The 24,855-nt window shown below is 48.5% G+C and overlaps 5 protein-coding genes across 6 annotated transcripts; 2 read left to right on the forward strand and 3 right to left on the reverse strand.

Annotated features, from left to right (window-relative positions):
- Positions 1-528: 528 nt before the first annotated feature.
- On the forward strand, positions 529-5,889 carry slc40a1 (solute carrier family 40 member 1). The gene is made up of 8 exons (XM_085919853.1): positions 529-868; positions 960-1,027; positions 1,614-1,773; positions 1,876-1,991; positions 2,681-2,807; positions 2,944-3,192; positions 3,296-3,925; positions 4,160-5,889. The coding sequence occupies exons 1-8, from the start codon at positions 835-837 to the stop codon at positions 4,474-4,476; spliced, it is 1,701 nt and encodes a 566-aa protein (XP_085775979.1). The 5' UTR covers positions 529-834; the 3' UTR covers positions 4,477-5,889.
- A 1,713-nt stretch (positions 5,890-7,602) lies between these two features.
- On the reverse strand, positions 7,603-14,177 carry wdr75 (WD repeat domain 75). Its single transcript, XM_085919852.1, has 21 exons — positions 14,023-14,177; positions 13,457-13,586; positions 13,213-13,278; positions 12,965-13,055; positions 12,747-12,871; positions 12,538-12,608; positions 12,321-12,440; positions 12,168-12,256; positions 11,874-12,032; positions 11,711-11,767; positions 11,483-11,598; positions 11,224-11,399; positions 10,936-11,105; positions 10,669-10,852; positions 9,405-9,499; positions 9,223-9,318; positions 8,983-9,152; positions 8,844-8,903; positions 8,399-8,545; positions 8,237-8,328; positions 7,603-7,885 (listed from the first exon to the last, which is right to left on the reverse strand). Exons 1-21 carry the CDS (start codon positions 14,106-14,108, stop codon positions 7,666-7,668), a joined length of 2,520 nt encoding a protein of 839 aa, XP_085775978.1. The 5' UTR covers positions 14,109-14,177; the 3' UTR covers positions 7,603-7,665.
- A 57-nt stretch (positions 14,178-14,234) lies between these two features.
- On the forward strand, positions 14,235-16,484 carry akap19 (A-kinase anchoring protein 19). Its single transcript, XM_085919858.1, has 2 exons — positions 14,235-14,461; positions 15,406-16,484. The coding sequence occupies exon 2, from the start codon at positions 15,545-15,547 to the stop codon at positions 15,773-15,775; it is 231 nt and encodes a 76-aa protein (XP_085775984.1). The 5' UTR covers positions 14,235-14,461; positions 15,406-15,544; the 3' UTR covers positions 15,776-16,484.
- hibch (3-hydroxyisobutyryl-CoA hydrolase) lies at positions 16,177-22,481 on the reverse strand. 2 transcript variants are annotated; one of them, XM_085919855.1, is made up of 15 exons: positions 22,348-22,481; positions 22,099-22,141; positions 21,800-21,931; positions 21,638-21,722; positions 21,361-21,441; positions 21,232-21,284; positions 20,659-20,737; positions 19,905-20,050; positions 19,479-19,565; positions 19,351-19,409; positions 19,190-19,271; positions 18,468-18,587; positions 18,353-18,386; positions 18,149-18,272; positions 16,177-17,568 (listed from the first exon to the last, which is right to left on the reverse strand). In XM_085919855.1, the coding sequence occupies exons 1-14, from the start codon at positions 22,377-22,379 to the stop codon at positions 18,157-18,159; spliced, it is 1,149 nt and encodes a 382-aa protein (XP_085775981.1). In that variant the 5' UTR covers positions 22,380-22,481; the 3' UTR covers positions 16,177-17,568; positions 18,149-18,156. The 2 variants fall into 2 exon arrangements, with proteins under 2 accessions (XP_085775981.1, XP_085775980.1); XM_085919854.1 differs by having other exon boundaries at positions 16,177-18,272.
- A 731-nt stretch (positions 22,482-23,212) lies between these two features.
- LOC147051382 (uncharacterized) lies at positions 23,213-24,808 on the reverse strand. Its single transcript, XM_085920830.1, has 5 exons — positions 24,784-24,808; positions 24,263-24,384; positions 24,139-24,179; positions 23,466-23,779; positions 23,213-23,370 (listed from the first exon to the last, which is right to left on the reverse strand). The coding sequence occupies exons 3-5, from the start codon at positions 24,155-24,157 to the stop codon at positions 23,335-23,337; spliced, it is 369 nt and encodes a 122-aa protein (XP_085776956.1). The 5' UTR covers positions 24,158-24,179; positions 24,263-24,384; positions 24,784-24,808; the 3' UTR covers positions 23,213-23,334.
- Between the last annotated feature and the right edge of the window lie 47 nt (positions 24,809-24,855).

Below are 24,855 nucleotides of genomic sequence, written 5' to 3' on the forward strand. Positions count from 1 at the left end.
ACTGCCATGCAGGCGCCAAGGCCGTGACCATGTTCCGAACGTGAGTAACCCAAAAGGTCAGGCGTGTGCACTTTTGGTCACTCGGCTGCTGTTGTTGGGATTTGACAGGCTCCCCAAACACTTCAGGCTTCTTGACATTGTTTTAAGGGTGTGTTTTTGACAGCGACACAATGCAAGTCATTCCTAAATGCTGACAGACACACTGACTGACCAGTGTGGCCGCTTACAGCATGCTTGGTCACCTGGTTGGCCCAGTTGGACCAGTCCTTTCCTCTAATGTTCTGCTCAATGGGTGAGCTCCATTGTCCAGTTGGATGATCCTTTCATGAATTGCAAAGAGCAAAAAAAAAAAGAACCAGCTCAGTTCTTTTGCATTGACTCGAGTAGAAGAACGGCGTCATGACAGCATCAGGTGACTCCCAGGCAGAAGACATCTTATCACGTGACACGAGAACTTGGGGACGGGGGTGGGTGCTACCACGTCGGGTGGGGGTGGAGAAGGCTTAAATCCGAGCAGAACGTAAACACAGCAGCCGCTGCAGAGTAAGAGAGCCGCTCACAGCCCAGTGACGTTTGGGAGACAACAACACGAAAAGGGAAACGGCTTTCGGCTGCTTTTTCCATATTTTTCGCCGCCTAATTGAGGCCTTTCTCTCCGACTTCAGCTACAGTGATAGCTAAGTTTGGAGAGGAGAAAAACGAGAGAAAGAGACGTTGCCTGCAATTTTTTTTGTTGCTCATTTTCTTGTCTCAATTGTTGCCGAGCTCAGTAACGCGAGGAAAAAACAAAAAAAAGAAAGGTTCTAGCGCTTCCTTCAAAACCTCTTTTTAAACATGGAAAATTCTCGAGCCAAAAAGACATGCTGTGGTAGGTGGCAAGTGGCTTTGTGATTGTTTTGCCCGTCATATATTTTTCTAATGAATTTCTCGCATCCATATTTTTTCCTTCCCCCCTGCAGAATCCGTTCAAGATTTCTTCACTTCAGCAAAATTCCTCATCTATTTGGGACATGCACTGTCCACTTGGGTAAGTCAAGCCATTTTTGAATTTGCTGCAGTGGTGGTTATTACGCCTGCATGACACTTTGAATTCTCGACCCCCACATTGAAAGCAAATGTGTCGTTGAGTGTAATGCGAGCGTGAGGGGTCGGTCGGTCGGTCGGTCGGTCGGTCGGTCGGTCGGTCGTTTGTCGCAACCATTGCCTGGCAACCACTCAATCTTGAAAGTCAATATTTGGGTTAAATGAAGGTTCGAAGGTCACCATCCTTTATGAAAGTGACAGCTTGACCCACACATTTGAAATACAAAATATCACCTTTAAATAACATTGCAATATGCTATGAATAACTAATGCTTCTCATTTGAAGACACGATCATGTTCCTAATAATGACTACGCCTGTCTGTTTACATTTTCAAATATTTAATGAAGCGAATCTCTCGAAGTTGACCGTTCTTGTTACATTCGAAATGTCCAGAAAGCCTTTTACGATAAAGGGCTGCTAACAAAAGCGGCCGTTTCATTCCACGCTCGCCGGCCGGCCGGCCGAGAGCAAGCCATTTGTATGCGAGTCATTTCCACCTTTCAGACCAGCTTTGATTTCAACTTGCAGGGCGACCGAATGTGGAACTTTGCCGTGGCCGTGTTCCTGGTGGAGCTGTACGGCAACAGCTTGCTGCTCACGGCCGTGTACGGGCTGGTGGTGGCCGGCTCCGTGCTGCTGCTCGGGGCCATCATTGGCGACTGGGTGGACAGGAATCCCAGACTCAAAGGTGAGGCGCCTCTTAGGAATGCAATCGAAGCGCTTATAGAACAGTTTGCAAAATCCCCGCCAGACTTTGGTATATGTTCAAGTCGGATTTGCTCACCCGCAGTGGCCCAGATGTCTTTGATCGTCCAGAACACTTGCGTGATGCTGTGCGGGATTATCCTCATGGTGGTTTTCCGATTCAAAGAGCAACTCGTGGAGGCCTACAATGGGTGGCTGCTGGTAAGACGCTCAACTCGTGAACTCCCCGCAAGCTTTTCTTTGCCCTTTCACCTCACCCACAACAGTTTGACCCTCCGCTCGCTAATGTACTCCCCCGTCTGTATTATTTTTGACCCTTCCATCCGGAATCTACCATAAATACTGTAACCGGAGAGTCACTGGCTCATAAGACGACCTTGCCATAAGCAAAGCAACAAAAGCAGAAAGCAAACAGTGCCAGAGGCATGTTTACACTTGTTGGACGACTCCAAGTTGGGGGTCTGACTGAAGCCAACAAGTTCTTCAAGGCCGGTCATATGACACACGGTGAAATGTGGCCAGGCCTGTTGATGCATTTTTCTTGTTGCTATTCTGACCAGACAGCAGCAGCAGTAGCAGTAGTAGCAGCAGCAGCAGCAGCAACAGCAGCAGCTGTGTTGGCTGGTACACAAGATAAACAAAGTCAGTGGCAAGTCCCCCATTAACACATTTCACAACAAGCAGCAATGGTGCCAATTCTTCCCAAAAACTAATCATGCCATTTGGACGGGAAACAAATTCATCGCTTATCTCGAGGCACCGCTGTAATAACCGTATCAACTTCCTTCTGCACTTGGACTATATTTTTCTATGGTATCCATTTCTTTTCCCCGCACACAGACGTTAACTCTCCCACGATGGTAAGAGCAATTCCTTTGTCTATTTTTCAGACCACCTGCTACATTCTGGTGATCAGCATCGCCAACATGGCCAACCTGGCCAGTACGGCCATGTCCATCACCATCCAGCGGGACTGGGTGGTGGTGGTGGCAGGTCAGGACAGCAGCAAGTTGGCAGGTCAGCGTTTCATAAATGTGGCCTTCACGTGATACTTTATCACAGCTCCGTTGGACTTTGTAGCCTCCGTTTGGACTTGCGCTTGTAATCAAACCGTCATTTCCAGAAGCCAATAAACCTTTCACTCCGACACCAGATATGAATGCTACGGTGCGGATTATCGATCAGCTGACCAACATCCTGGCCCCCATGCTGGTGGGCCAGATCATGGCCTTCGGCTCGCACTTCATCGGCTGCGGCTTCATCTCGGGCTGGAACCTCTTCTCCATGTTTCTGGAGTACACCCTGCTGTGGAAGGTCTACCAGAAGACGCCGGCGCTGGCCGTCAAAGCCGGGCAGAAGGCGGAGCACCAACAGGAGCTCAAACAACTCAGCCCTGTCAAAGGTATCTCCAGCAACATTTGGAGCCACCAGCCCCGGAATGCCACGGTGTCCATAGGCGGAACCCTCGGCAGTCACCGGTAGTAATCCTCAGTTCTGTTTTGCAGAATCCGAGACAGGCCAAAGTCCCGAGGAGTCCTCTCAACCGCTGATGAACGCCAACGTCAAGACCGTAGCCCCCAAAGAACAAGGCTGTTGCCACCAGGTGACGGAACCCCTTCGCACCTTCAAGGCCGGCTGGAAGGCGTACTACAACCAGAGCATCTTCTTCGCCGGCATGTCCCTGGCCTTCCTCTACATGACGGTGCTGGGATTCGACTGCATCACCACCGGCTACGCCTACACGCAGGGCCTCAACGGCTCGGTCCTCAGCCTCCTGATGGGCGCTTCGGCCGTGTCGGGCATCTGCGGCACGGTCGCCTTCACGTGGGTCCGAAAGAAGTGCGGCCTGGTCCGGACGGGCTTCATCTCCGGCGTGGCGCAGCTCTCTTGCCTCATGCTGTGCGTCTTCTCCGTCTTCGCTCCCGGGAGCCCCTTGGATCTCAGCGTTTCACCCTTCCAAGACGTCTACTCCCACCTGGTCGGGGAGAAGTCGCTGCCTGAGGCCGAGCAGCTGGTGATCGCCCTCACCGGCGGGAACGTGACCGCCACCAGCGCGCCGACCCCAGAGCTACCGAGCATCAAGTCCTACATGTCTGTTAGTTTGCTGTTTGCTGGCGTCATTGCTGCAAGGGTCGGTAAGTTGACACATTTGGAAGTTTTCTTCTCTTGACGCCGCCTGATCTTAATTGAGAGCAATAAATCTGAAGTACTTGCAACATAAAGCCAGCTTTAGTCACCTCAACCCTTCCCTGGTGACTGTACCAGGCACGTCAGAGCAATAACCTCCAACCCTTGATGCCAATGATAATAATCCAAGTTCCATTGGCCGTGCTAGACTTTTGAGCCGTGACGTTTTTCCGCCCAACCAGGCCTGTGGTCCTTTGACCTGACGGTGACTCAGCTGATCCAGGAGAATGTCATCGAGTCGGAGCGAGGCGTGATCAACGGTGTCCAGAACTCCATGAATTACCTCTTGGACCTGCTGCACTTCATCATGGTGATCCTGGCGCCCAACCCGGAGGCCTTCGGCTTGCTGGTCATCATCTCGGTGTCGTTCGTGGCGGCGGGCCACGCCATGTACTTCTACTTTGCCTTCAAGAGTCTCGGCCATCGTCTGTTCCTGTGCTGCTCGCCGGAGCAGAACGTTGAGACGGACGAAAGCCCCTCGCCTACCAACGCCGTCTAACTGCTTTACACACGGGCCACGCTTGGTGTATATACTGAGCACGATACAAACAGAAATGGCCGACAGCCTACTCCAGCGTTACTAACGTTCTTCACATGTAGCCAGTCCAAGTGTGAAAGCTTGCCAATGTAGCTGCGTACTAATCCAAAGATCCAGCTGAAGGGGGTTTGTTTCTCTTGTTCCTAACACGCAAAGTAATGTGTAGTAGTGATGGTGCCTCAAGTGTCAGTTTTTTTTTTTTTTTGTAGTCACCGTCCTGCGCTAAGGTACAAATGATGCGTTTCAATTTTTTTTTTCCGTGACTTTAACCAAACAGCAACACCTGGATCTCTCGTCTTTTACGCGTGGTGAAATTATTCAGGTAAAGATGTCAGCAGTTATATGTACTGAGCCGGGAAGGAAAAAAAAAAAAAAAAAGACAAAACAGTATGCGGCCGCCGCATCGATCGCTCTCAGTTACCAAAGTCCACTTTCATACGTGTGGTGTGATAGGAAGAGGCAAGGGAAATCCACTTAGGTGTCTTGAAGCATTCCGAAAAGCTATTTTGTATCAGGTGACAAAAAATGGTGGATATCCTACTGTAATTTCTGTTTACTTGTTATTCTTACGACCACCCCCATTGTGATTTGTCGCTGTTCTTTTCTAACTCACCCCCTGTTTTGTGATTGTTATGCAGGCACTTTACGTCATTGACACGAGTTGGTCGGTCGGACATTTTGGTTTTGCACTCGTTTGGGGTGTGGCTGGAAAAAGTGCAGAACTATGTTGGGTCCCTGTGAGGTGGGAGGTCTGAATGTAGGCCATGTTTAGCTTGGCGAGCTGCAGTCTTGCAGGGGCTACCTCAAAACAGAGTGCGTGATTGTGAAAATGCTCGCTCAAAGCATCTCAGCAAGATAAATAACCACTTTAACCACTTATTGTATGGCAGCCTTGACAGCCACTCAACACAAAACGGTTGGTCAGCCAGGAAAAAGAACTTACCACTCGCGCCAGATGCAGTAGAAAGGAAGTTGCGCAACAAAGCGCAAAGTTGCCTTAAGAACACGGCTCGGCTTTACGGTTCGTGACCAGACTCTTATTGCAACTTTCCAAGAGCTCTTCAGGAATCATTATGAGAGGCCATAAACATATTTTCTATGTGGGTAACATTATAATGTCAGTCGGAATCGATATCCAATTGCAAAAAAATAAATGTCAGATGTCATTGTGGGGTTTTCAATGTTTTTATATTCTTGTTTTTAATTGAATATTTTTGTGATTTCAGTTATATGCATGAACCTGACATTTGTCTGTTCACATCATGTGTTTCCTTGAATCAGAGTGTTGTTGTTTTTAATGAATCACTCCATAGAATAAATTGGGGGAACTGTTTGAGATGCAAGAGGCATCTAAAATAAAGGACCTTCAGTTCTCTACGGTGTGTCGACTATTTTATAGACGGCCCATTTTTTGTCTTGTAGGAATTCTTGGCTTGACAGTCTGGCATGCGCATTCCTCCCGCCACAAAATCCCTTTTGTTCTAAATTTTCCTGGTGAAAAGACTTAAGAGTGGCTTAAAAGTTTCTCTTTGGGGCAGGGATTTGATGGATTTTGATGTCACAGGTTCACATGACTGACTGCCTGCCTTTCACACAGATGGGAAAAAAAAAAAAAAAAAACAGTCTTGTAGTTTTGTAGTCATTTTAAAATTGGGTGGGCATATTGGTCAGTACAAAACGGTCTCGAAGACCAAAATTAAAAAAAAAAAATGCAACTGAATACTATCGGGGCAAGAAGATGCATTGACGCAAGCAACCTGAAAGCACCTCGTGACTCTTTTCAAAGTTTTTCTTTCTTTTTTTAATTTATGGACTGCTTAAGACAGCACCTACATGTATGAAACAATCTTGGCACACTTTATTCGATGACTACAGTAAACCTGAGAAACATGACCTCATCAAACTCGAGTTTGTCATTTAACATCTTGACAAACTAAGTCGTAAAGTGAGCATCTGGAGCATCAAGATAAGCTTTATAATTCTTCAAATGGCTATTTTATTTTGCCGGTACTGCATCACAAGTCTCATAGAAAGAGTGATATGCTGAATGGTTATTGGGGTCATGGAATCTGAAAAAATAAAAATAAATCAAATATACCTACTTCTTGATTCTCAGTAAACCTGACTCTGCATTCCAACAGAGGCGCCTTTCCGCACAAAGGGCACAATTCTGCGCCGGCCTGCTCTTTTGCACTTGATTGTTCCAACGCCCTGCAGAACTGAACCGTTACACAGCAAAATGTGTCGAGCGTAACGAGACACGCCGTTGGGCCTCACTGCGTGACTAAGCAGCCAAAAACAGATTTAGGTAGCAAAGTATTTGCCTTAAGCCCCAAATCCCAAAGCTCCGGAGTCGGCGGTTTTCCGTTCTGGTCTCAGAGTCGGATAAGACTTCCCTTTCATCAGCAGTTTTCATTTCCCTCCTTAGAGGGTCGTCGGAGCTAACGAGAAGACAAAAAGAGCCGCCGCAGTATCATTTGCAAGATGAAGAATGTAGCCATCTTACAACTTTGCGTTTGCTTCTCAGTCAGGTGGCCAAAGTGGGTCAACTTTCCGGCACGCAGACATTTTGCATTTTCCTCTCAATCCGTGCCGGACTTTGTCCGCACGTAGACTCATTCACCTTTTGTCTGAGCGAGCAAGGTTTCATTCGACTTGCAATCATCAGCCGCGCTATCAGTTCCGCTCGGAGTTGTGACGTCACGATCGAGTTTACTGTCTTCTCGGAAGCCTCCTTCCAAAAATGCTGCTTTCTCTCAAGTCCCTAAATCGTTTGCAAAGAAGTAAAAGCCTTCATTTGAAGGGGCGCTTATCTGCCGTCTTTATCTGGCCTTCTTGTCTGTAGACATTGAACCTTTGCGACAGCAACAAGTATAAAGAGGCACGTGCTCCGTACTGTCGATTATAAAAGGACAGAAAGAAGGACGCTACTCAAAGTATGATTGCTGTCACAGACGGACGGCAAAGGAGAGCATTTGGTGCATCCTGTTATCCTAGACGCGTCAGCCCAATTTCATGCCCATCACCGGGAAGCCGCATTGTTGTCGTGTACGAGGCACTAGGCGTTCATTGATTCCGAGAAACAAGGACCGATACACATTTATTGTAAAATAGACCCATAACAATGATAATTAGGAAAAAATAATTTGCTCAAGAGTCAAGGAGGCCACTCAGCCAGCTGCGGTCCAGTTTTCTCACTCGCCTCAATTGTTTGAGCTGCGCTCGGGTCATGGCCGGGGGAGCGTCCTCGGCCGCCTCGCTCGCTCCCGTCGACGGCCGTTTTGCTCTAACGTCGCCAGTTTCCATTTCCTCCTCGGAGTCCTCTTCTTCTTTTTCGCTCTCCATTTCCTTCTCGACGTGTTTTGGGTCACTGAAGGGCATCAAAACAACGAAAAGACTTCAGCGTGACTGGCGTTTTTCATCATAAATGCACTTTTTTTTTTGGTTTTCATGCAATGTGACCCAAAAATTGCAGAAGTCGCTTGGTCCGCTTGGACAATTTCATGAGAGCCAAAAATTGAAAATGACCTCGAGTTAGCCCTTCATGTAAAAATAAAAAAAAGCGTGTTTTACTAAGTTGAAGAACACGCAGCAACGCTACCAGCAAATACTGCCGAGCGAGTGCAAACACGATTACATGTGGCAGAAACTAGCCCCGCTCCCAAAAAGGCTCATATCTCGCGTACGATATTAGCATTGAATTGGGAGGGGAGGAACCCACCTGGACTCGGCGACCGAGATGAGCAGCGACTGTACAAACATGGAGCAGAGGAAAGTGGCGGCAGGTAGGACGTGGCTGGGGGTCTGCAGAAGCTGCAAACAAAAGCCAAAAGTCAAAAGAGCATTCTTCCGCCGCTCTCCCATCGTCGGTCAGCATCGCCACCTCTCGAACGGCAGCGGAACCCCGCGGGGGTGGCTGTCTCTCCGCAGTGTCGGAACGATCGCGTCGGTCCAGATGCTCTTCTCCTTGCTGCCGTTGGCCCAGTAACAGGTGGAACGGTGTCTTGGCGACCGTGTCGTCAATGGTGAACTGGCAAGGAGAGAGAAGTGCCAAAAGACACAAGTGCGTTTACCTTACTCGTCAAATTGCAAAATGAATATTTAAGAACAAAGCAAAAAATATAGATATTTGATTTAAACAGTTAAATATTGTATTATTTATCATTATGATCTATTTTTTATTGAGAATATTTTGATGGATCTGATTTTCCCACGTTCATTTTGTGATGAAAACGTCTGTTCCAGATAAACAGAAATTGAGAGCAAGTTGATGTCATCAAATGGCGTGAGATCCAAGACGGGTCAAATAATGTCGCCGCGCCGTCTACCTCTTTATGAGAAGCCAGCAGTTGTTTCTCTTCGTCCTCTGTGATAAACGTCATTAGCTCCTGTATTGAAAAAGCACGCGTGTCATCATTCATTGGCGGCCTCAGGCAAAAACGTCAAGGTGTCCCCGCCTGCCCCCACCATGCACTGGCTGACAAAGTAGAGCCGGGATCGGTTGAGCCACTGGCAGCTCTCGTCGCAGCTGTCTTGCATGGCCTCCCTCGGGATGAAGACGGCCTGGCTCACCCTCCCGGGACACACGGCCTTTTGGCAAAACAGCGGCCTCGGCTCGCAGGGCTTAAACACAAACACTGAAAAGGCGAGCGAGCGTGATGTGACGTGACGTTGGCCTGACGGGCAACCATGGGCGGCGGCGCTTACGGTCGCTGCAGTTGTCTTGACTGCAGAATGCCGCCATGTTCTCAGACAGCGGGTCAGATAGCAGCAAGCTGACGTCCATGGACGTGCTCCACTCCACTGGCAAAAAAAAAAAAAAAAAGAGGACGGGACATTTGGATATGTGCATAATGTGAAAATGTGTTTGAACATGGTAAGAGCTTTACACGAGCACGTGAGGAGATTCCAACAGCAGAGCAGGTTCTTTGCCGTCGTCCCCAGCAAGTACTTGGAGCAGCTTAGTCGGCCAAAACAAAGATTCCTGGTAAAACAAAAACAAAAAAGGTGACTTTAGTTGTCTGTGTGCATGCGTCAAGACTTTAGAGTCAGCTCCAGACAATTTTTTTTGGAAAGGATTAGTTTTTTTTTTTCCTTCCCGCCACTCTGTGCAGACTTTCAAAGAGAAGGTGACTTTAGTTGTCTGTGTGCATGCGTCAAGACTTTAGAGTCAGCTCCAGACAATTTTTTTTGGAAAGGATTAGTTTTTTTTTTTTCCCTTCCCGCCACTCTGTGCAGACTTTCAAAGAGAACCTGCACGATGGGCTTAAACACCCACATGGATCAAATAAAACCGCTTCACCTCATTGGCGGCTGTGTAAACCTCCGCACCTTGGCGACACACACCAGTCCCAAGTCCAGGAGCCAAAATGAGCAAAAGCCTGATTATTTTCTTCTTTTTTCTTATGTTTAAATTTGCATGGTAAACCTCAATGCGTCATTGCGTAGGGGGAAACGTTAAAAAGGAAAATTTGCAGCGTGTACTTGATTTGAGGGTCATCCGGGACCACGAGCCCGAGCCGCAGCGCCCGGCAGCTGAGCTCAGCATTATTCAATATTTGGCAGTTTCACAATAAGTCAGGAGACGCTCGGCTTTGAGGTCAAGCAATTGGGCCGGCCGGCCGGCTCAACACATCCATAGGCAGGCGGTGATTATACAAGACGGCGCTGCTGGCAGCTGTCAAAACAGCCCAAAGTCATTCGTCCCCCCCCCCCACTGCCTTACTTGAAGAAAAGTGGTACAGAAACCAGGAAGAAGACTCGCTCCGTGGGAACGTCGGAGCGCATTTCTGGCTGCTGAACGACCACGACGCAAATAATCGCTCGGTTCCCAAGTGTTCCGTCACTAAACGACGGCAGAACTTTCTTGTGAATATTGCCGGGCTACTGCAAATAGGCTGCCAAAGATTGCCCACAAAACAGCTCCAGTGCCAACGAGGAATCCGTCCCGCACGAAAAGCGCTCTATTGGCTTCTTTTACAAATTTAGTCAACGAAGCAAGCGCGTCGTTTTCGTTCCGCCTCACTCGCGTGTGGCCATAACTGAAAAATGGAGTCGGCCAACGGAGGTTTTTTTTCTGTCACGTCCCCGGAGGCTCCTTTGGTTGCCACGGCACCGCTACGGGCAAGGCGGCAATTGAAACATCAACCTGACCTGATTTCCCCAGGCGGCTGGGACAGCGTCGTCAGGAGTTCCCAAGTGGCCGGACTCCACAGCGTCACCACCTCCCGGAAGCCCACGGCCAGCAGGGAGCCGTCGGCCGAGAAGCAGCAGCACTGAGGCCACAGGTTGTGATAGGAGCCCGCAAAGTCGCACGCCCACGACGGAGCCTCCTCGTCTGTGCCGGTCGGAGACAATATCCAATGCCAATTCAAATGGAGCCATTTTTAAATCAGGGAGGAAATGTCTTTTTTTGTCTACCTTCTGTGCCGTCGGGGGACAGCACCTGCCGCCAAACTTTGACCAGTCCGTCCTTACTGGTGGTGATGAGCGGCGGGCCGCCGCGGTGGTGGTCGGCGCCTGCCGAGCCGAAGCACATGGCCGTGATCTCGCCCTCGTGGGGGGCCCAGATGGTCGTGCTCAGCGCAAAACTGTCGATAACACATCAATTGTTCGTTTTTGGCTCACTGCCCTTCGCACCGTTATACGTATTTTACTTCTTGGCTACAGCACAGCTGAGAAATGTCCAAATTTGAGCGCCGGCATCACCTTTGCGTTTGGTGGTCAAAGGCCCACAATTTCAAATGAAGCTCCAACTCGGCCGTTTTGGGTCGGAGCTCTTCCACGGTGGCCAGCCACTCCCCGGAGGCGTCGAAAGCCGCCTTGACCACTCGGAACTGCAGCAACGCCAGCTCGTTGATGTGCTCTTGCTGGACGATATCCAACTGCGGGAGGGAGGGAGGGAGGCACGGACGGGAAGATGGCAAACCACGACGGCAAGAAAATGGGGCGGCTAGAAAACACTTACGTTGAAAAGCAGCTTATCCCTCTGAAGGGAGTAAAACTGCAAGTGGCCGGGCTTTCCGTTCAGGACCAGCGCTTTGCTGCGAGGGTCCACCAACAGGTCTGTGGAGATGCTTTCTCCTGCGCACGCGAAACGCCGTGTTTAGCTCTTGAACGGGCACGTGACTTTTGGCAGGGCGACATTTATGAATGAAGGCTCGGGCAAGTTTGCATTTCAGCGCTTGTCGCTCACCTTTGACGAGGCCTTGAATGACGGCAGACACTTTGGAGCTCTTGATGATTTGGATTTCTGAAAAAATAAAAGGAGGGGGAACCGTGAAGGACAACTTATGGTCATTCCGTCTCGTGTGTGTGTGTGTGTTTATTGCTGGTTGAAAAGGTCCAAAAGCTCTTACTGTTGTCTGAGTGCGAGGTGCAGAAGAGCGCACCGTCGGGCGACACGGTCACGTGTCTGATTGCGGCACCGAGTCGAGGAAGAAATTCTTTCTGGGTCTCATTACCGTATCTCCACTGTATCAGCACAGATTCCACACCTCCGCTCAGAAGGTTGGTACCTGCTCGCAAGCAAAACAAATGCAGAAACAAACAAACAAACAAACTGTGAACAACCCAAGCCAAGGGGTGGGGGGGCTGGACCAGTTGCCCGCCCCAGCGTGATATTGATCTCAGTATGCGGTGGTGCAGCCGACCTTCCGGAGTGTAGCACAGCGAGCTGACAGCGTAATGGTGCCAGTGGAGTGTCGCGCTGGTGTACTGCTTCATCTGGTGGAAGTTTCTCCTGGACAATCCACACAATGAGGCTCAAACGACCGACGCCGACATTTGATTGGTACGCGACTCACCACAAGCGAATCTTTCCATCCTCGTGTCCGGTGGCGATGACGTCATCTTTGGGGTGACAGGCCACGCACGTGAAGGTGTTTTTTTCGACTCTCTTTTTGCTGCCCAAACCTAACGGAAAGCTTTTGACAAAGCAGCAGAAACAGTCAGACGGCGGACAACCAAAGAGGCGCTCATTGTAACATCATGCCCCGCCCCTTTTTTTTTTGTCTAGCTCACCTGGATGTTTTTCCCTTCCTGAAGAAATAGACCGTCAAACACAAAGCTTTGACAGAAGCAATATATTCGCCCTGTGACAAAAGAATAAATAAAAAATCAATCAAATCAAAGTCCCTTTCCGAGCCACGGCCAGCGTTTGTGGTATGGAAATTGTTTTGAATTATGCGCGATATGCCTCTCAAGATGTCTGACAGAAGAGGTGAACACACCTCTCTGCCAAAGGCGATGCATTCTGGTGTGGCGTTGACATCTGGGAGCACCAAGGAACGATCCTCGTCCTTCACTAGCTCATCGGCATTCTGAGAGAGCTCTACCGCCACCAGCTGGAAGACCTCTACAAACACACGCAAACCACCCGTGACCTTTTACCTTTTTTTTTTTTTTTTTCCAAAGATGGTAAGCTTAGTACATCTGAAGAATGGCTTACCAGTTATTTGGTTTTGGATGACAATGAAGATCTTTTCTTTGTGCTGAGCACTGGCATACATGGCGTAGATTGGTTGTCCAACAAAGTAAGACTAGAAGAGAACAGAAATCAGTCAGGATTCGAGAAACTATTTTGCTCGGAGACTTCTTTGAACCCTTGCGAGTTTGTTAATCATCAAATCTGCAGGTATGCCACGGCGATGGCATATAAAGTTTCACAATTTTGCATCTGTAAAAAAAGAAAATCACCTTGATGAGGATACCATCTGCAAAGTCCCAAAGCCTGACACTGCCATCTATAGAGCAGGAGTAGGCCTGCAACAACAACAACAACAAAAACTAGAATGAAGGATAAAGACTACAGTGCACGTACATCAAACAACATCTCAGGTCTCCTCCACATTAATGAGACACCTAAGAAGTGTTTCAAGACGAGGTTGAGGAATTGCTGCCACGAATGACTTTTCAAGCAATCTGTCAAAGATGAGTGTACCTGCAGGTGGTTGGAGGGCTTGATCAGCACACCCGTGACCAGGTCACTGTGTCCTCGCAGCTCATGAACAAACTCCTCCGTGACAGTGCTGTACACCTTCACACACACTCCAGACGCGCACAGGAGGAACCTGCAGTCACAGCACAGCACGCACTATTTGGGTGGTGACCAGCAACAATGCAATGTCTGAATGCGACTACTATCAGTTAGATTCTAAACCACATCGCTCTGTTTGTTAAGAGTTCGACTAGATGGGGCAGCAGTGGGCAATGCCTCTGCTAGTGGAAGCAAGCAGCTCAAACAAAAAGGGTACATGATGGCATTCCCGACAAAAGCATTCCGCAAATGACCGATTCAGATAAGTTGTTATAATTCTAGAATGAATCATTGCAATCATCACAAGCATTGATGATACTTTAGTAGAACTTTTCCATTGGTAAAATGATTCGTACATGATGCTAATTGCTAGCCCGGGATAGCAAAACAGCTGTAAAAACCTGACCACCGTGAGGGTCGCTCGCCAACGCACGCGGATCCCCTTCGGACGTGGACAAACGTGCACTTACTTGGAATCTTTTGTAACAACAGGCGCTCGAAAGTTGATTCTACACCCGCCACATTGGACCACGCGTATTTTCTCGTGCTCCACCATGATTTCGCCTTGGGTTCAACTTTGACCCGCTGACGACTTACTGAAAATAGGTAACAGCGCCACCAACAGCACTGGAGGTCTTTGCGTAAAGGCCGCTGCAGTTCTGCAAGTGTTCACCAGATGACGCTACTGCTGCTTCTGCTGCTGCTTGGGTGACCTCTCTCTCACTTGTGAGCGGGTGCACGTCGCCTGCTGGGCTGAGATCAGTCGGGAAGATCATCGAGTGAGCACGAGAAGCGGCACCAGCGCCAATTGTATCCCAGTGGATGAGGAAGATTGTTTTGGTTTATTTGCACGCGTCAACTCGACCGTCCCCGGGCACGGAGAAGACCAGGATGCCGATGCCTTTCGGGGTACGTCATACTTTTTTTGTTGTTGTTGTTGCTCACATGCTCTTCCATGCAGAGGTTGATACGCATCTGTTTTTTATTCAATATAATGACGCAGCCTACAGGGGGTCGATCTCACTATACGACGTTCCCATGTGCGTACGTCGGAACACCATTTGATACCCCAAAACATTATACGTCGGGCCGGTCGTAAGTCGAGAACGCCCTGTGCCCTTCGTCAGGCAATATTTTGAACATCTGCTGGGGAGTCCAAACCAGTGTTCTTCAAACTTTGAACGCCACCTCAAGAAAAATACTTGGCACTCAAGTGCCATCACCATAAAAATACAGTAGTGTAGTAGGCCCAAATGTTGATTAATTTAGTATTTAATATCATTGTCGGCCACTGTTACATTGATGTAGTTTAAACATTAACACTGAGCCTAAAAAATGTGACAAAAAAAGACAATTGTGCTTGACAAAATGAACTATAAAATTGACATCATCAAATGCCTAAAAAAAAGTTCTCAACTATAAAATGCAGACATACGTTGCACCTAACTGCAGCCTATGCAAAAGCAACAATGATGCTGTACATAAAGTCAGAATATTTGGATGAAAAAGAAATCACCCGGCTGGCACAATGTAATGTCTTTGTGAATAATTCCAAGCTGCTCCGCTCAGTGAGACGAGCAGATGGGAGCGAGACGACGTGTCGTGCCACCTAAATGGGCCAAAAGGGCGGAAAGCCGTAAAACACTCGCAGCACAAGAGAGTCGCCGAGGTCGGCGGCTTTTAAAGTGACGCTGCCACTCGGCTCAATGTGCAAAAAGGCAAGCATTGTAAAAACTTGCCAGATGGCTGCCTTGAGATATTTAAAAAAAAAACACTTGAATCCATTTTCAGAGTAAAGTGTTGCAAATGCTTTTGGGACGCACCATCAGTTCTCTTTTCTCTCCTGGGACCAGCTGTCACCAGCACCAGAGGATCCCAAGCATCTCCACTAAGGATGGCTGTCCGTAGACCCGCCCCGTCTCTCGTCTAACACCTCCACATGCGGCCTCTGGTCTCGGCCCAGCAGTCCACCCGTGCCGCATCCTCCAGACGATGGGTTGCGTCAAATCTAAGAGGAGCGCTTCCCGCCGAGATAGTGAAGCGGCGAGGGGCGACAAGGCCTACTTGGTCCGCTCGGAGGACGCTTCCCCTCGGGCCGACCCGGCGCTGCTGGAGTACGCCCAGAAACTCTCGGAGGAGATCATGGCCCGGGCCGTGCAGCAGTGGGCGGAGGTGGACCGACGCTACGGCGACATCCCGTACATCGAGTGCGACGCGCCGTGACCACGCGGGACGAAATCTTCTGGAGACGATGACATCAAAGTAGAGGAAGTGACTTTTGGACTTTCAGGGGTCACTGCAACGACATGTCTGGCGCTCTTTGCCGACATCAGCCGTTCTTTATCGGAGCTCGGGGTGGCTGGGAATGGGCGTGAAGCTCTTGCCCCGGGGACCTTAACGGATGGGTTTGCCCCCCCCCCCGTCAAATCGAGCCATTTAGAAATACAGAAAAAAATATATTCATCTGATTTTTGCTTTATTTTTTGATTGGCAAACACCCACGTGAAATTTGTTGAGTTTTTATTAATTTCATGGATTGTTGTCATATTAGGTTTGTGACATGCCAAAGAAACAATCGGAAGAGTGTGGATCAATGAAATCGAGTCTTCCGTAGTTCCGCAGGCATGTGTGAAGGTTTTTGCTTTCTCTTCTGACCTACTTTCCAGACTGGATTACACGTGGACTGATTGGAGAAACTGGCCTCCGTCCCGAAGCAATCCCGCACATATTTTGGGATTATGCGCATCAAAGCCCAAACGTTGTTTGTCCTCCTTTTACACTTTGCGTGTTTATGTTAGCGCTTACTGGCTGGAGCTTCCCTTCACTTTTTTTTTTTTTTTTTTTAAACTGCTGTGTTGGTTCTCGCACTCGCCTTAATGAGCTCCCCCGAAGTTCTGTACTGTTCGTTCCCACTATCATAAAAAAAAAAGACATGGTAATGTGGCTTGTTTATGTCTTGGCTCGACACGGCCAGACTACAAGAGTTTTTTTTGACTCGTTTCCATTCACCTTGTCGTCATCCTCTATTCCGCCCCTGGTTGTCATGGTAACAGCAGCCGTACCTCCGAATTGAGGGGGCGCGGTGAGCAAGCGGTTCATTTGCACAAGATAGGACTGACTGCCGGAAATCGTACTCGAGCTTTTGGCATTTTGATATCGAGGCACCTGAGAAATGGTTTGAAATTGAAAAGCAAATATGTCTCCTTGAAGCGTGCTAATGTATCCCGGAGACGCTGAGCTCGTTGGTCCATGAAGCAGGTCACTTTTGACACACTTTTTTGGGGGGAGGAACTTTGATCAAGCAAACGTCCCAGTTTTCAAAAAAACATGCTCAGGCTTGTGTAACTAGCCTGACCTTAAAAATACAGCACAAATACGCATTTTGGTGCAAGTTGACCCTTTGGAACGGTCGGCCGCCTCAGAACTGTGGCCATTGTAGTTCTTACTCATCTTATTTTTGCGATTTGCTACGTGACGAGATTGCGCGCTCTCGTCAAACGCTGCGACGTGCGTGTCACGTCGAACAAAGAGCGAGCGGGAGGCTGCGGACGCAAACGGCGTGCTGCTGCTCTGCGGGAGTCTTTATTGCTCTGCTCTTTCAACATTGTTGCCCCAATAGAAATAAATTGCGTGTAAATGGGCCAGATGAGGGCGTGACATCATCGACGGGCTGATGATTACACAGCCAGGGTTGTTAAGGCGGGAGTGGAACAGGAAGGCCGTTGAGCCGGAGTCATAAAATCCGGCCTTTGTGAGCGCTTCACTCCATTTTCAAGATGGCGCGGCGCGTTCATCTTGTTTGCTGCCATTTATCAGCATCAATAATTGCGGGCCTGTCTCCTTTAGTGCCGTCCGCGTCAATGACAAGCTATTAGGTTTTCCTGTGGCTGCCCGTTTGTTTGTTTTTTGTGTCATTTCGATCCATTTGAAAGCTCTGATGATGAGTCTGGCTGCATTGGGATGAAGAATCAATAAGAGATCATGTCTGTGGTTCCATTTATCTTTCACTTGATGATCTAAAAGTGTAGAAAGAAAATGGAAGACTTCTCATGGATACTTGAGACTTTTTTTTGGTGGTTCTACTCTTGATAAACACGACTACCGTATTTCATGAGGACTGCATTTTTAAATGGAGAAGGCAACATAAGGAAGGAGTGCGCACAATGAGGGAAAAGGCACTCTTATAATGTGCTGCCAAGTTTGCGTGAGGGAAGAAAAAAAAAAAAAAAAAGCACAGCCGGATGAAGCAGGACTCTCGTTTGTTTAGCTGATGAGTATGCGAAGCTCTAAATCAGCGGAGACGCGTTGCCCATAGAAGGACATGCCAGCAGGCATCGGTGACGCCGCGCAAAAATGCATGCAAAGCGCTTTGGGGCGGGACATTTTCACTGGCCTAAATTCACAAGTGGCTCAAACGTTTGTTCACAAATGGCAGCAAACACAAGATTGACTTGCTTGTTTCATTTCACATTTGATGAGTCGCGGCGCATAACACTAAAGAATCGTTCATATCGTACTCGTCAGCCCGTCGGACTTGAGTCGTTTCTCGATGAAAAAAAATTCATCGGTCACGACGGCGCATGTGTTGAAACTCACGGGCGAGCTCACAAGGCCAGATCTTTGTCTCCGAGTGAGGTGAACCATTCATCCACGCTGGCGTCGGTCACTTCCTCCAGGGTGGCCGGCTTCCATTTGGGACTCTGGTCCTTGTCCACCAGAACTGGCAGCACGCACAACCAGTCGAGCGTCATTTCCGCACCACCAGACGCGTGTAGACGGCGCAAAAAAAAAACAACTTACCAGCTCGGACGCCCTCGTAGAAGTCGCAGCCCCGCTGCGAAGCAAACACGGTTTGAGCTCACGTTACTTTTTTCATGGGACGACAGACTAGTGGTTTTGCTGAGCGAGTGTGTACCATGCAGGCCTGACTCAGGCGGTACTCCATGCGCAAGACGTCCTGCAGGCTGAGCGTGGCGCCGAGCTGCAGCTGTTTGAAGGTCATTTTCATGGAAGTGGGGGACATCTTGGACAAAGTCTGCAGGAGCACAAGTTTATCGCTATCAATCTTTCCAGCATATTTACCGCTCTGATAACGTTCCGTCCGATGAGGATCATTCAAGATTGGCGCAGAAACCAAATGCCTGTTTTTGTGCTTTGTTTGTTTACAAAATGGGTCAATTTGACCCGCTACAAAACAGCAGGATTGAACAGAGTGCTTTTGCTTTATTAATCCTGAGCGTGATGAGCAGCAAATCGTGGAGGTGTATGAGGGGGAGGGGCCGCTAATCTTTTTTTAATAATCCCCCTGGATGTGACCCCAGTGGACGGCGCAAATGGAAATGAGGTGGAAAAACAGAATTAGGCAAATGAGTTTTCGGGAGGCTCCTTTGCCCCTCCCTGAAAGGGGGTTGAGATGCAGCCCAGGAGGCCCAAAAGCACCAGTAAGCCCATTAAATGCTTAGCGGTGCTAACTGCTAATTACTAAACTGGCCAGGCGCTAATGGGACAAGCGAAGCGCTTTTTGTTGGATCTCTTTGAGGTTGCAATCTGTCGATTGGAGCCGCAACTAAATGAGAAGCTCAACTGTTCAGAACTCCAGATGAAAATTTCATACACATATTCGGGATGTCTGCCTACCTCCACTTGTTTCTTTGCAAATTGTGAGCAGTCAGCCTTCAGGTTGCGCACAATCCCTTCCACGCTGGTGGCGTCGAACAGCCTGCGCGGGGATGACAACCACAACGATGGCGACGCGGCCTTGCGCGCGCGCCAGTCGAGCCGCCGTGTCGGCTGCCTACCTGTCAATGTCGGCCATTTCCTTCTCCAGGACAAACGGCTTGTCACGATCCAGGCTGCTCTGAGACAAGCACCAAACGGAAAATCAATACCCAAAGCGGGCGCCACCGCTTTGGCTCCGGCTCCTCACCTCGCTATGGAAGGAATCTAAAACTCTGGCAATGTTGTCGGCAGAGGGGGACCTCAAGTCCACCAGCTCCTTCTCCAGGTTGGACATCTAGCGCGGGTGGGAAAAGGAGCAAAGTGAGAGGGGCAAATACAATCGGCGCTTTGACTCATACGGACGTCACTTTTCTAGACTGGCACGACAAGAAGCGTCTGGTTAGCTCAGGCCCTGGTTGTCATGGTAACAAAAGCCCCACAACGTCTGCACGGACATCGAGGTCACTTGCAAAGGATGAATCAAATTTATAAGTGCTTTTTCATGCTTCGTTTCTAAATGACTGGAGCGACGATGCTCCGGTGTTACCGTGGCGACGGATAACGCTAAACAAATCAATAAATGCTCCCTCCCTTTTGAGGCCATTTCACAGATACAAGGCAGGCACGACGGTACCTTGTTGGACTCGATAAAGTGAGTGGCAATTCCTGCTCGGTGCACGTCGCGGCCTTTGAGGCGGAAGCCCGTCAGAGCCAGGAAGAGGCCCAGCTTGCCCTGAAGCCTCGGCAGGAAATAACCGCCTCCCACGTCGGGGAACAGACCTGCCGGCAAAAAGCCAGATTTGATTGCATTGGCAGGGGGGCTTCCAGGACGCCATGACGTAAGCATGTCGCAAACGTCTTATTGGCGACTCCTTTTGATTGTGGGGGCAAAAAAAGCACAAAAGTTTTGACATGGTTTGCAAAATGTGATGCGTATAAAAGCATGTGGATTTCAGCATTTGCGAGGCTTTTGCGTCTTTGTGCGGCCGAGGTTCGGCAAACGCGACGGCGGCGGGATTACGCGCCGCCTGACCTCATTTGCGGAGGAAAATGTATCATTGTCACGCACGCCGCCGGCCGATGAGGCTTAAATGTGACGAGGTTGTCGCGGGGATATTCACAGTTCAGCGAGAGTACGCGGAAAAGGACGTGATTATTATTGTGACCATGTTTGAGCTTCCCCCACCGTTAAAATTCATTTTCTACACCGCATCATCAAGGTGGGGCCGAGCGATGGTCGTCTGATTTGAAGTCTTGCGAGCAAACGGCGTCGGGCCACGACAGGCTCAAAGTGTCCGACTGGCGCATTTAGTCCACGCCCTCGGCTAATGTCATCCTTCTTCTCCCCGAAGGGATCTCTGAGTGCTCACTGCCTTGTTGCGGCTTACCGATAGCGGTCTCGGGCATGGCGAACATGGTTCTCTCGGTAGCCACTCGAAAGCGTCCGTGAACTGACAGGCCGACTCCCTGCGAGTGGAGAACCAGAAAACAATTTGACGACCGAGCGTTCAGTCACGACAATGCGAGAACACGACAGGGGGCTTGAATGACAAACACGTGGAAGCTCTCTAATGATTCATGTTGGTTATTTTGAGTGGGGGTGGGGGGAGGAAGGTCATCATTTCAATTCAAACTATATCCGACTCCTGCAGGGTGGCAACACTGGCGCGTCATCCAATCAGACGGCACCGTGCGCTCGACGCAGGTGACACGCGGTCCTCTGCTGACCCCCTCGGAGCAAACTTCACATTGCACCTCGGTGGCGCTGACTACGTGATGTCAAAACGTGTGTTGTTGCTCCTCCTGCCCACGACCTCCACCCCAGGAAGAAGCGGTGGAGCGGCCTGAAAAATGAGTTTGGGGGGGGGGGGGAACTATCCATGCAAGTCTCTTCTCTACCATCTGCAGCCTGTGCATGAATGTCACTGTGTCATGATTTCAATATCAAGAAATTCACTCACCCCTCCCATTGTTATTCCATCAATGAAGGCAATGAATGGTTTCTTGCATGTTCCTGAAAATATCACACGCGGGAAAAAATTTACAAATGTGACAGATCGGTGGGGATTAAAAATGGTGGTGAAGCTCACCTATGGCGTTGTTCAGAGTGTATTCTTCACGGAAAAAGACCTGCGAAAGAGGATCGCCAACTTTGCCCGCTTCCGTAATTGCTGGAAAGGAATCGTGTGAAAACAAAACATTTGACAACGGTCTGTATCGGCTTTAACGCTAGCGGCATTGTCAAAGGCGAGTGAGTGAGTGAGTGAGTGAGTGAGTGAGTGAGTGAGTGAGTGAGTGAGTGAGTGAGTGAGTGAGTGAGTGAGTGAGTGAGTGAGTGATGTGAAACTGCAAGCTTGTCGTATTCACCTCGGATGTCTCCACCGGCGCAAAAAGCTTTCCCGCCTGCCCCTTTGATGATCACGAGGTCCGTGTCGCCGTCACTCTCCCATTTCTGACAACGAGGCAACGTGTTAAAGCCGCACCATGAAATTGTGCTTGAACATTTATGCCGAGCACGTCCGCGCGTACCTTGAGCTGAGGGTAGATGGATCGAACCATGGTGAAGTTGAGGGCGTTGAGCACTTTGGGCCTGTTCATGGTGATCACACCGGCCCGGCCCACCTTCTCCAGGAGAACCTCGGGCTCCACCTGACTGGACATCTAAAAATCAATAGAAAACAATTTCATTTCATATATAAAAAGAACTTCATTGAATATCGTCATTATTATACAGTCAAAAATATACGGGAGGTCCTGTTTATTAGGCGCCGTTCGTAACCTCAAAACATGGCGTGACGTAAAGCGGGTACCACACGCAGTTCCCTCACCATGTGACCTTGGATTCGATGAAGTCTGCAGATGGCTCTGAGTCTGAAATAAGCACCAACATGAGTATGACCTTCTTATTCCCGCCTAGAAGTTATTGATGAACGCTATGCCGATCTGCCTGCGCGGCGTAGCAGTGATTCTTTTGTTTCACAGAGTTGTCAGAAAGTACAACAACCTTACCAAACTTTTCCAGCATTTCATAACGACACCAAAAGATACACTTCATGGAAACAAAAGAAGACAAATACCTGTGTTTAGACGTCACTATTGTTAATGACATGACTTTGTTTAGGTTAGCTTGTTTGCGTGTGTTTTCTTGGGACGCGGCGTCTGCTCCGTATTCACTTCCTGAAAAAGGATGCAACTCTTCTTGATTGGTCAGTATTCGTGACGCCACAAACACCCGGATGAAAGCCGCATCATTTCTACTTCTCCCTGGGCCCGTGCATATTAGTGTGTGTGGGGCGACACTGACATCAACTGGACAAATGGTGGTATGACAACCAGAAGTGGGCACTGGCGTAGAAAAATACCAAAGTGTAACTTCCAAGCCCTTTTAGTTTGTGTTTTCAAAACAAAGGAAAGAAACAGAATATATTGTAAATGCAAACCCAACCACAACCCAGACGTATAAACAAGAAGTAGGTCCTTAAATGGTCGGCAAGGCAAGGCCAGGTCCATCCAAGGGCAGAGGTGAGCAACAGCTATCTTGGATTTATTGTCACTATCAAAACGGGATTAGATATGAGATTCCAATAAGACAAATAGTGCTGGGATAAGGTGTGGCTTGCACAAACAGACACGGCATGAGGTCAGCTTGTGGGAATTTCACTTTTCGCATGGTAAAAATGAAGCGGGTCAAACTCAACCCTGCATTCTATGAGTTGAAGTTTTCCTTTCAATTTATAATCGTAATTAACTGACATGTTACATATTTCATCAATTTTGTAAAATATGTCAAATCAGGTTTTAATGGTTCAACATGGTGTGTAACGTTTTTAACATTTAAAAATAAATCACATTTCTATTCTATATATTTGTATTAATTTTCTTAAAATAAACACTGGATGTACTTTGGCATTGAAAAGAACACATGGCTCGCAAAAATATTACTTTTCTTTTTTAATGGTTCAAAAACAGTCACAACGACCGGTGTAGCTAAGAAGCAAAAATGACATAAGAGGGGTCGAGCGCACCCTCGTTGTCTTCAGATGTTACGTCTCGGCTCATTTGGTCTAGTCTGAGTCGCTGCTGCAGGAGCTGCTGGATGACTAAAGAGGAAATCCAAGAAGAGAGTTGGACAATCCAAGAATCAACGCGAGCAAATTGTTTTTCAGAAATGCTGGCGTGGAACAACGAGTCTTACCCCGTGACAGTTCTTTCCTTTCTTGTGGCACTTGCCATGCTTGTGGCCATGCTTGTGCTTGTGCTTGCCATGGCAGTGACCACCGTGACCATGCCCGTGGTCATGGCCGTGACCACCGTGACCATGCCCGTGGTCATGGCCGTGTCCATGGCCGTGTCCGTGATCGTGCCCTTGCCCGTGAGCCGGTCCACAGCCTTGCTGAGGAGGGCAGCAAGGCTGAGGAGGGCAGCAAGGCTGAGGAGGACATCCCCCTGGTGGATACTGAGGAGGGTGTGCCCCAGGCTGGTTGGGGTAGCCTTGGGGGTATTGGTTCCCTTTCCAAACAGAGCAAGAAGCGCAATTAGTCCATTCAGTGACTCCTTCTGCTAAGATGCATGGAATTGTGTCAAGTTGACTCATTTTGCAATCAAATCAAATGGATTCATCCCATTACTGTACGTTGCAGGTCAGGCAACAGACTCTTTCTGTAGCACCAGAAATACCGTACAGTAAATGCACCTGTTCTATTCGGGTCAAAGAGACCCATTTGAGCGGAATAATATCCAATCAACAGCACTTTTTGGAAAACATTACGGCTTTTCTGGAAAACTGAAACGTAATTCAAAACAGTTCTTGAAAGTCTGTAAAAAGGAATGTGACAAAAAAAAAAAATCAGAATGGCCTCGTGGTTTACCTTGGTTGTTGCCGTACATTTTTCACCAGCAAGTGCAGCTCCTACAATTGAGATGGAAAAGACACACACAAAGTTAAGAATCTGCACAATTTGTCAGTAAATCACGAAGGAGCAAAAAGAGAACCTCTTCCTATTGCGTTGGAGAGTGGAGTTGCAAATGCAGGCGCCTGCTTTCTTTGGAGCTCCTTTTATGAGCAGCCACTCCTTGACTTGCCTCTCCCTTTGCACTCCATCTCACAAGATGACCTTCAGAAAGTGCTTGTTTTGTTTTTGCTTTCAATGTCCTGGCATCAATATTGAATATTGCGCCTGGAGCTTTAATACAGCTCACATGGCACACATAGACGGACATCATTTGAACTGCACCGCTTTTGCAGCCGTCTAATTTGCTCTTTAAATAAAGCTCTCTTTTTTTTTTTAATTATTTTTTTCTTCTTGGCAGAAATCCCACAACAAAAGTCAAGTAAATGCCCTCAAACCAGCAATGTGATTTAACACACTCATAAAAATCACATGGTGAGGAACAAAGGTGCTCATTCAGACTTCCCTTGTGACACACGACGACGTAATCAAACAAAAACAAACAAGAGCTCGCTCGCTTGCTCGCTCATACGCACAATAGGAGGCTGATAAAATGCTACCCACCCATTTTCTGGATTGGGGTCACGGGCCAATTTGGCCAATTTCCACTCACATTTGCACCTGTGGACAATTTGG

The sequence above is a fragment of the Syngnathus leptorhynchus genome, chromosome 9 (assembly GCF_054491065.1).
Source record: "Syngnathus leptorhynchus isolate UIUO chromosome 9, UIUO_Slep, whole genome shotgun sequence".
NCBI lineage: Eukaryota > Metazoa > Chordata > Actinopteri > Syngnathiformes > Syngnathidae > Syngnathus > Syngnathus leptorhynchus.